At 51.9% G+C, this 11,188-nt stretch overlaps 1 protein-coding gene across 1 annotated transcript; it reads right to left on the bottom strand.

Moving 5' to 3' along the window:
* Window positions 1-2,232: 2,232 nt before the first annotated feature.
* On the bottom strand, window positions 2,233-5,555 carry TRH (thyrotropin releasing hormone). The gene is made up of 3 exons (XM_002921247.4): window positions 5,297-5,555; window positions 4,057-4,278; window positions 2,233-3,388 (listed from the first exon to the last, which is right to left on the bottom strand). Exons 2-3 carry the CDS (start codon window positions 4,268-4,270, stop codon window positions 2,874-2,876), a joined length of 729 nt encoding a protein of 242 aa, XP_002921293.1. The 5' UTR covers window positions 4,271-4,278; window positions 5,297-5,555; the 3' UTR covers window positions 2,233-2,873.
* Between the last annotated feature and the right edge of the window lie 5,633 nt (window positions 5,556-11,188).

Genomic DNA, 11,188 nt, shown 5'->3' with positions numbered 1-11,188 from the left:
ATAAAAGTGCTTTTCCTGATGTCTGGCCCCAGAGGAAGTGCTCAGGAAAATTTTTTTTCTTTCATCCTTCAAAGCTCTGCTTAAGTGCCCCTTCCCCCATGAAGGCTTCCCCGATTCCACCCCAAACCACCCTGCTATCTCACACATCTAAGCCATGGCAGTCTGAGTCCCCGTGTGGGGACTGGACTGAACCAGGGCAGGGAGAGAGGGAGGACTGGATAAGGCACAAGGCCCAGGTACATCCCCTTCAGGGCTAGAGGGTAGGGTGAGGGAGGAAAAGGAGGGCCCCAAATACCTCGGATTTTAAAGGTTAGCAACTCCAAGAACATTTTCTTCCCACTAGACCTTTGTTAATGCTCTTCTCTTCTGCCTGAAATGTCTTTCCTTTGATTAATCCTTTGACTCCGCTTGGATGCTTCCCCTCTGGGAAGGCTGCTTCACCCAAGGACCCCTCGTCTGCACTCTCCTTGCATGCCTTGCTCACCAAAATCAACACTTCTCATACTAACTGACCATCCTCTGTTTGCTTGTCTGTCTCCCCACTGGACAGGGAGCCCCTTAAGGGCAAGGACCCCCAGGAAGTCAGGTTGGGGAACTCAAATAGAAGTGACCTAAAGCTTTCCACAGCTACTCAGTTAATACTCATTGAACACCTACTTCATGCTGGGCTCTGATCTAAGCAGCTTTGATGAAGGCAGATACATATGAGAAGGGAAAGATGGGAAGGATTTCAGTGGAGAGAGACCCAGGGAGAAGGCATCTGTATTAGTCAGAATTGGCTAAGTTTGCTGTGGTAACAAATAAACCCCGAAATCTCAGTGACTTAATACAAGTTTACTTGTATTAATACACTCAATACAAGTGACTTAATACACATGAGAAGTCTGATGTGGGTGCACAGTGTCTAACATCCATCTGGTGACTCTGGGGTCCAGATTCCCTCCATCATGCGTTCTGCCATCTCAACATGTGGCCTCCCAGGCTTCCAAGGCAGGAAGAAAGGGGTAAGGGAGACATGGCTCTAACTGCCTCACCTGGGGAGTGACACTCACTCACCTTCCGAGGGGAACTGTGAGTAGAGGGAATGTTATTAGGGCCGCACTTGCCCTGATGGCAACAATGGGTGTTTCAAGGCAGCCAAGTGGGGTGGAAAGTCAGGTGTAGAAGGCCAGCCCTACATGCTTCATGCACCCTGGGGCAAGGCCCTAGTCTCTGTGTTGGTTCTCTCATCTGAAAGTGAGAAAAACCAGCAAATCCATCAACTGCTTAATATTTCAGAGGGCTTGGGGGAATATATTGAAAATATGGGTGTAAATGCATCTTACAAAGCCCAAGCCTTCCTTTGTCCTGACCACACCTGAACCGCGAGCTCCCCAAGGAGAGGAGCGAGGGTTCAGACACCCTTCCAGCCCCTCCTTCCACTGCCCAAGAAGGTGACCACAAGCTGTCTGCAGAAAAACCGAATAGCTCCTCCATCCACCAAACAAATGGTGGTCTAATTCAGGGTAAGGCCTAGGAATTTGGAAGTTCAGGCTAATCAGAGGTTGCAAACTGGCAATGAGTAGGCCAAATTCAGCCTCAGGCAAGTTAACTTGACCATTCTGTTGGTTTCCTTATCAGGAAAATGGGCATAATAATAGTAATACCTAGAAGGACTGTTGTGAGGATTAAAAGAATTAATATAGGGACACCCAGCTGGCTGTCCACGGAGCTTGTGACTCTTGGTCTTGGGGTTGTGAGTTTGAGCCCCATGTTGGGTGTAGAGATTACTTAAAAAAATAAAATCTTAAAAAAAAAATAAAAAGGTGATATGTAAAGTGCTCAGGACAGTGCCTGACACATAATAAGTATTGTGTATGTATTGCTGTTATTATTATTTGATTCACACAATGTTAAAGTTTTTGGATTTAAGTGTCTTCACTTAGCTGGCCTCTTCATTTTGCCCCAGTCCCCACCACCCCCTCTTGTCCTGCACCCATCTTGCCTCCCTGCCCAGGCCTAGAAGGCCCCTGGTTTGAGTCCCCAGCTACAGCCTGGTCCTTTGTTCTCATTGTGGCTGCTGGATAACATAGGCTGCTGATTCCTGCCATCGAACCATGAGGATTACAAACCCAGAGTCCCTGATGCCCTTTCTCAATAGAATTGGGGAGCTCTAATCCTGTCCCACTCAATGTTAAAAAGAGAAACCCCACACCAGCTGAGAGAAAACTGCAACCACAGAGCTCCAAGATTATGCAGATGAATGTTTTATTATCATTCGGATGGTTATCACGGACAGGGGAAGACTCTAGAGCTTTATATACAAGTTCAGCTTTCAAGGCTGTTTCCATATGCCTGTACATATTTATTCCCACGGCCACCACACAGCACAGCACAGGATGCCCCTCCCTGCAATGCTTCGCCCAAGCAGAGCACAGCCATGGGACAGGGCTCTGCCCACCCACAAAAGGATGCCCGAGAAGGGAAGGATCGAAATTGGATTTGGATATCACATCTTCAATCCCACCCTGACCTCACTGGCTGCTGGACCCGGAGTTACCCTGCTTCTCTCCAGGGATCCCTCAGAGGACACAGAAGGGTCATTTTAGCCAGAGCTAAGGAAGGGGATCAGCCTGAGGGGGTGACTCTGGGATCTCCCCCTTGCCAACAGTGGAAAGTGGGGTAATATGGGGTTTTAACTCAAAGGCTCGCTTTCTCATGTCCCTGAAGGGGGAGGGGAGACAAGGCCAGGGAGTTGGGTGTTGTATATAAGGGGTGGGGCTCAGGTGTATGGTCAGGGATCGAAGGAGGAAGGGAAGAGGGGGTTCACAAAGGAATGGGGCCCACAAGGTCTTAAGACATTCTTAGACCCTAAACCTCATAGGAAAATGGGTTCACTCCTCCAGTGGCTCCCTGGCCCAGGCTGCCCGCCGCCCAGGATGCTGCCGCTTCTCCTCAGCCCCCTGACCCCTGCTCAGGTCATCCAGGAGCCCCAGCAGGAGGCTGGCTTGACCACAAGCTGCCCCAGGCCCACATGGGCTTCCCAGGGCCCTCTTGCCGGGATGCTGGCGTTTCTCAGGCATGGGCTCCCCCCCCTCCTCCTCCCCGTCCTCCTCTTCTGCCTCCCAGCTCCTCTGGGCCTTGGAATCCACCAGCCGTCTACCTGGGTGCTGCCTCTTGGTGAAAGCGTACCCCAGCAAGGGGGCACGCCTGCCAGGATGCTGCCGCTTCTGCAGGGTTACATCGGACCATGCAGCCACATCCTCCTGCCGGCCAGGATGCTGCCGTTTGTGGGGGCCCACAGCCCCACCTTCTTCCTCCTCCTCTTCAACCCCTTCTTCTGCCTCCCCCTCCCTTTTGCCTGGATGTTGACGCTTGGAGAGCCAGTCGGGTTGAAGGATCTGAGCCTCTGAGGAAGGAAAGAGACCAGTGAGGGACCCTCTGCCCCTGAGCATCCCCTCCAGCCTTGCTCCTAGTTAAGGTACATTCCCTGCAGCACTCATCCAGAGTCACAGTCTTGCAGAAATCACAGCCTCTCAGAAATTGCAGCCACACACACGTACACATGCACAGATGGTCAAAAGCATGACCTCTGGTTCCAGTCCCAGCTCTGCCACTCCCTAGCTGTGTGACCATAAGCAACTCACTTAATTTCTCTGAGCCTCAGTTTTCTTCTGTGCAAAATGAGGGGTAATAACAGTATGGATCTAAGAGCTTGTTAGGAAGATCAAATAGTGTGATAAGGTGTTTGATGTGCTTAGAACAGTGCCCTGCATATATGCACCCAGTAAGTAGTAATTAAAACTGTCACATGCAGAGACTTTTTCTCTCTCCCTTGCACAGAATCTTCCCCACTGAAAGTCTGCTCTCCGTGAAACATTCCCAAGACCTGGGAATGGAGAGAGAGATCTGGTCTCAGGAAAGGGTCAACTCATGATCCTGCTAAGGTGGAGTCAAGAATTTCTAAGCTTCTGGAAGGCAAGCGTTTGGATGACCAACTCGCTCTCCACTTCTGCGTCTAGGTTTCCCCCAGCCCTCTTCAGGGCCTCTGATGGGAGGGGCACACCCGCCCCTCACCTGATTCCAGATCGCCCTGGTTCCCTCGCAGCCGCTGGAGGTCTTCGCGGAGAAATAGGAGGCGCTGGGCCTGGCGCAGGAGGTCGTCCAGACCTGCGCGCTCGGGGGCCATCGCTGCCTCCTGCTGGGCCACCTCGGGCTGTGCGCGACCTCCTGGAATACCAGCCACGGTCAAGGTCAAGGCCATGGCGAGCTGCAGCCAAGGGCCGGGCATCTCGGCGTCTGGAATTGGGAGGACAGAGAGAGAGCATAAGCGCGCCGCACCCCTCTCCCAGCCCGCACCACCTTCCCCCCTTTCCTGTCCCAGCGGGTCCCCAAGCTGGGTAACAAACCATTCAAACATCCTCCCGTAGGCAGGACCACCTGCCACCTTAGGGTGGGGTGGCGGCAGCCTCGGGCTTTGATTGTCCTCACCCATTGAGATGCTTGGAGTGACTAGCCGCCGGCCCAGTTCTGCCGAGCCAGCCTGGAAGCCGTGGGAACCCCATCGTCACCGCTACTCCTCAGTGTCACTGAGCGCAGGGCTGGCTCGCCAGGGGTGTAATCACCCAGAGCGCCCGGCCCGAGGGCCACAATGCTAACTGCCCCGTCTCAGGCTGCGACTCTTCCCTGCGCCACATTCTCGGTCCAACGCTCCTTTCCAACGTTCTAATTCTAATGTCAATGTTCCGATTCCAAAGCTAAGATTCCATTTCTAATGCTAAGATTCTATGGCCAACTAGGAAGCCAGTTCCACCTTTAAAACCCCCAATTTCAACGGTAAAATGGTTTCTAAGGTGAGCCTGAAACTCTAAGGCTAAGATTCAAGTCCAACGCGAAAATCCGTTTCTAACATCTGGATTTGGATTCTAACTCTCAGGCTCTAAGGCCGGACGCCCTCACCGCCCAGTTCTGCCCCAGCGTCCCGGCGCGGACCTACAGCGGCCGTCCAGGCAGGGCTCCATCCTACCGACGTTCGGCGCCGAGCAGCTCCAGACGCCGGGACTTGAGCGCACAGGGGCGAACGCCACCATGTGCCCGCGCCACCAGTTGCCCGGTCAAGTCCCCGGCCCGCGCCGCGGAAGACCCGGGGGGACGAGCGCAGCGCCCCGCCTGTGCGCGGACGCCACGCTCCGGGAGACGCTCGGGGGACAAAAGCCGCGGCTTCTCCAGGGGGCTCAGCCGGTAGCGGGCGGGGAGGGTCCCCTTCCCAGGACTCCAGGACGCCCCCTGCGTGGGGAGAGGGGACGGAGGTGGTTACCTGCCCGGCGAGAGCTCCGCGGGACGGGTCCGGGATGCTGGGGTTCCGAGTTCGGAGTTTGGGAGTCCAGAGTCTGCGGGTCAGGAGGCCGGGAGCGCTCCCAGGACCCGGGCGTCGGCTGTCCGCTTCTCCGCGGGGCCGCTGCTTATATCTGCGCGGGGCGGCGGCACCGGTGAGGTCAGCGGGGAGGGGTCGCGGCCGCCGGGAAGGGGAGCTGACGGCAGCCAGCCCCGTGGGTACCCCATCCGCAGCCTGCCAGCTCCGCCGGAAATCTGGGGCGGGGGTGGCGGGGGCGGCGGGGCGCGAGCCCGAGGCTGGGAGGGTGGGGGCGAGTGCTGACGCCAGGTCGCCTCTGCACCCAGCTTGGAAGGTTTGTTGTCTGAGAACGTTCCTGGAGGGGACAGAGAGAAGCAGAGAGATACTGAGAGAACTACACAGTTAAAAGAGACACACAGGAAAGAATAGGAGATAGAGACAAAGACTGAAAGAGGTACCCAGAGATAGAGGAGAGACAGAGAGAGAAGGAGAAAGAGGAGGGGGAGAGGACAGAGGAGAAAAGTAGGGGACAAATGGGACCTGACCTCTGATCCTGACCATGTCACCTCCAGCAAATGCCTCCCGCTCCCTGGGCCTCAATTTTCTCGTCTGTACAGTGGGAGACAGGGACAATTTTCAGAATTCCAAAACTGGTAGCCTGGGGCCACCACTAAGTCACAGATGGTTCTGTTTGAGTCCCATGGTGATTTGAAAAAAAAAAAAATTGAATAACTTAACATTTAAACATCAGGGGAACTCAGGAAAAATTTGGATTTATGGCTTCTCTTGAATATCTGATGAAAAAGAGTGGATCTGCATTTCCTCCCTACAACAGCCAGCTGGAGCTGAGTGTGGTTGCCCCAGGCACCAAGGCGGGTCATTGGATTTTGTGGCCCTTGGACCAGAAGTCTGTTGGGACCTACCCCATCCAGGCAGAGGAGAGGAGATGCAGGGAGGAGAAAAGCATAGATAAGGAGCTTGTCCCTCAATCAGTCCCCAAAAATCACATTGGAAGAGAACTTGGCCACATCCAGTCTTGAGCACGGCCTCCACCCTGAAATGTTTAAGGGGCACCCACAGTGTGCCAGGCTCCTTGGTCAGTCCTAGAGACACAGAAGTTAGCCAGGCCCACTTAGGGAGCCACATTTTAGGTGGAGGGAAGGACATCCGGGAAGGCATCTCCTACCTGAGGACAGTCTCAACAGTAGTCTGTCTCCCCTTTCGGTACATCTTCAACCTCCCGTTTTAGCAGAGCACCTTTTGAATGCCCCAGGCCATGCAGTGGTCTAGCAAGGGATTCCAAAAGTGTTTAATTGTCACTCCTTTCTACCATAGCACTGCATCTTCACGTCACCTGGCAAAATAAACAAGGTAGAGACTATTAGTCCCACTTCATAAATAGAGACACAGAGGCTTGGGGAAGCAGAAGGACTTTGAAAGTTGGAGATGGAAGAGAACTTTCAGATCACCAGCTAGAGTCCTCTCCTCATTTTTAGATGAGGAAGCTAAGGCCGGTAGAGATGACCTGACCTGCTTCCTGAGTCCCAGGCACCCCCCGGGGTCAGAAAGTTGGCTGGGGTAGGTTGCAGACCTGAAGCCCCAGGCTTGATCTCCCAGTCGGACTCCAGGATTTCAAGAATTGCCATCCTAACTGGGCATTAAATCGGACAGACGGTCAGACCTGTTTTCTTTCATATACCAGGAAAAGTTGTAAATTGATAGAATCTCTGTGGGTGGCAAGCTGAAAATTCAACACATGCATACCTTCCGCAAGACCTCCTGCAGATAGCTGCCTCTGTGCTCCAGGATGTACACACAGGGTATCGGGGTGCCGCGTGGTTTGTAGAAGCCAGAATTGGAAACAGCCTGGATGTCTCTCTGGCATGAGGGATCTGCTTAAATCAAAGAGGTCCCATCCAAAACTATGGGTACTGTTCTGACTTTGAAGCATGAGGAGTTTCCCCGTGTATGGATGTGGAGTAAAGCTTCAGGATATATTGTTATGTGAAAGAAGCCGAGCGCAGAATAATGTGTACACTGTGTGTATGCACGAGAGCTGGGTTATACTCTTCAGCAGAGACTTCCCCAGAGGGATGCAGGAGTCCAGTGCAGAGAGAGAGCTGGGCAGCTGGGGAAGGGGAGGCCAGTGGTGGGGGGCTTGCTGTTCACTCTCAGCCCTTAGTGCCCTCTGATTGTTCCCTCTTTGCAGCATTACCTGGCTACAAACCAACAAGCAGCACCAACAAAACAAAGTAACAATGAAATCTCATCGGAGCCCGAGGCAGAAGAGGAGTGAGGAGCCTGGACGGCGAGAAAAGCTGCCTGGTGGGGTGAGATGGCTGGAACATCGCCCCCTGGTGAGACCATTGGATGAGTTTCTATAATCAGGGATTTGAGTTGCCGGTTTGGAGGACAATTCCTGGAGGGCTGGGGAGGGGAAAGGAGAGTTCTCCCATTGCCCAAGGGCCCAGAGGGGATGGGACAGGCATCTGAGGCTCTCTCTCTCCCACCTTCCCTCTCTACCTTCCTTCCCTCAGCAAATATTCACTGAGCCCCTAGAAAGTACCAGGACCTGTTCTAGACCTTGGGCACTGTATTGCCCTGTATTTCTGATGCTTTGATCTCTGGGGATCTGGCTGACTCTGGAGACACTGCCTCTCCCAGGGTTAGCCAATTCTTAGAGGTCATAAAGGACTCACCTTTCATATGCCACCTAACCAATCCAGAGCCCACTTCCCCACAACACTCTGGGCTACTGTCTCCTCCCAGCCCTCATCACCCAAAGCCAGGTACCAGACAGCTAGGGACAGTCCCTAAGCCCCAGAGCCACTGAAATTATTCAAAATGTAGGTTTTAAACCAGGGATCCAGCAGAACAAGTCAGGATCCTGCTCTGGTCTCTCATGGAGCGGAGAGTCAAGTCATTATGTCGCATGTATTTTCCTCTGATGATACAAATGTGCTTGATTCTCAATACTGTCGTTGCTTATCAATTTAATAAAGCTGTGCTTTTGAAAATGAATAATGGGATAATTTAACGGTGAGTTTGTACACTAATTTCTAATTCCCGGTGCCTGCCCATCCCCCCCCACACACGCACACACCCCTTCCTGCCGGAGGTCTCAGAGTGGATCCTAATTTTCCAGTCTCTGCCTTCCCTGATTTCCCCTGTCTTCTTTCTCAAAATCTCTCTGCTCCCTGTTCAGAGATGTCTCCAGGATGTTTTAGGGTCTTTTTCAACCCTGAGCTGCAGAAGGGCTTGAAGTAGCCCCACTCAAATTACATTTCAATTTTTCTCATGGTGGTTTTTTAAATTAAACTTTTTATTTGAAGATAATTGTAGAGTCACATGCAGTTCTAAGAAATAATACAAAGAGGATGCGGGTACCCTGACGCAGCGTCTCTTAATGGTTACGTGTTGTAAACTATAGTACAAGACCCCAGCCAGGGTACCGACTCTGCTACGATCCGCTGGTCTTAGTCAGAGTTCCCTGGTTTTACTTGTCGGCGTTGTGTCTGTGTGCACACAGTTCTATGCAGTTTTATCACACATGTAGGTTTGAGAATCTAGGATATGGTGGCTTTTTAATTACAGAAAATGGTACCTTTATATACTCAGTTCTTTCCTTTATATTCTGTCTCTGCTGTCAAAATAATGAAGGACTTCTTTTCCTCAAGATGATAAAAATTCCAGGAAGAAAAATCCATTTCGTATCTGCTTTTTCTCCATAGAAACTCATTCCAGAAACCTTTCTATTTTTTTTTAAGATTTTACTTATTTATTTGACAGACAGCCAGTGAGAGAGGGAACACAAGCAGGGGGAGTGGGAGAGGAAGAAGCAGGCTCCCAGCAGAGGATCACGCCCTGAGCTGAAGGCAGACGCTTAACGACTGTGCTACCCAGGTGCTTCCCAGAAATCTTTTTTTTTTTTAAAGATTTTATTTATTTATTTGACAGAGATAGAGACAGCCAGTGAGAGAGGGAACNTAAGATTTTACTTATTTATTTGACAGACAGCCAGTGAGAGAGGGAACACAAGCAGGGCGAGTGGGAGAGGAAGAAGCAGGCTCCCAGCAGAGGATCACGCCCTGAGCTGAAGGCAGACGCTTAACGACTGTGCTACCCAGGTGCTTCCCAGAAATCTTTTTTNCCCCAGAAATCTTTTTTTTTTTTTTAAGATTTTATTTATTTATTTGACAGAGATAGAGACAGCCAGTGAGAGAGGGAACACAAGCAGGGGGAGTGGGAGAGGAAGAAGCAGGCTCATAGTGGAGGAGCCTGATGTGGGGCTCGATCCCATAATACTGGGATCACGCCCTGAGCTGAAGGCAGACGCTTAACTGCTGTGCCACCCAGGCGCCCCCCCCAGAAATCTTTCTAATCCGGATTTCCCCTTACCCTTTCCATTGGAGATTTTTGATCCAGTTGAGCAACAATTCCTTAATGATGAATCCCCTGGAAACTTTTCAGTTCTCATTTCAATCACTGATTTATTTCTTTACTCAACAAATAGTCCCAGTATGTGCACAGGTGTTAAGCATGGTTCTAGGCCCCAGAGCACACGATGGGTGCAGATGGGGATGGAGGATGTACGAGATAAGAGAAAGGTGGGAAGCAGTAAGATCTCCTGGGGCTCTGTTGGCTGTGGAGAGTAAGAAGATTGGAATGTATTCTCAAGGCAGTGGGGAAATAGAGGGTTTAAAGCAGGGGAGAGATGTGACCTGATTTATTCTCTAACCATCAGTCTGGCTGCTTGGTGAATTATGAGCCTACAGAGGGGGCGAGGGGGCAGCAGCCAAGTCAGGGAGGAACCTTCATGAAACTCTTTGCCTCTCTCATCCTATTTGTTCACTCCTCCTTTCCGGCTCTCCTTCTGCTCTGCTTGCCTCTGGAATGAGTGTGCTCCATTGGGCCCCGGGTGTGTGTGCTCTTACCCCATGCACCATCCTATCCCTGGTCTTCCTCATCTCCTTCGCTTCACCTGGCCACGTGCTGGCACCTCCCAAATCAGCTTGTCCACAGGAAATGATGTGGGCATCAGGAAGAAGGAGCCCCTCCCAGGGTGATCCTCTCCTGGGTGGTCCTCCTTACTAGCTGCTGCAAGCAAGAGACAACACAGCCCAACTGGCTCAGGCAAAATAAAAGGGAAAGTACGGGTGGATGTAACCAAGAACACAAAGACTTAGAACGAGCTTCAGGTATGGCAGATTCCAGAGGCTCAAATGAGGTCGCTGGGAATCTGTCCCTTTTTTCCATTTGTTATCTCCACTTTCTTCTAGATGGCTTCATTCTCAGGCTGTCTGTCCTCAAAGGTGAAGAAGTAGTCATAGGCATCCCTGGGATCACGTTGTCCCAGCTGAGTTGCCGTAAAAGCAAAAAAGCCCTTCTCATTCCCCAAAGTCCAAGGGTCAGTTCTCATTGGCCCAGGCTGGGTCACATCTGCATTCCTGAAGAGATCACTATGATTCAGATTGGCCAACCTTGGGGCTAGGGAATGGGGTCAGCCCCATCTGACAGCATGGACTGAGGGGATCTTCCAAAGGCATATTGGGGTTCACCTACTAAAGAGGGGGAGCTGAATCATGAGCAGGTAAAACAACACAGGTCCCCTACATCCCCATTGCACAGATGAGGAAACCAAGACTCAGAGAGGGGAAAGGGTTGCTTGAGTCCCTCACTGAATCATCAACAACCTCAAGACCACTGCCCCACCCCCGTCTGTCCTTCACACTGCCGGGGCCAGGGTTTTCTCTAGAGAAACTGGAAGTGGCCAAACTCTGGCTGGCACGCTGGGCTCTGCCTTACACTCCATGCCCCATCCCCACCCCAGGACCTTGTTCTAGTCTTGTTGGGCAG

The sequence above is a fragment of the Ailuropoda melanoleuca genome, chromosome 4 (genome assembly GCF_002007445.2).
Source record: "Ailuropoda melanoleuca isolate Jingjing chromosome 4, ASM200744v2, whole genome shotgun sequence".
Taxonomy (NCBI): domain Eukaryota; kingdom Metazoa; phylum Chordata; class Mammalia; order Carnivora; family Ursidae; genus Ailuropoda; species Ailuropoda melanoleuca.
Note: the sequence above shows the minus strand (reverse complement) of the source record. Positions and strands in the feature narration are given on the sequence as shown.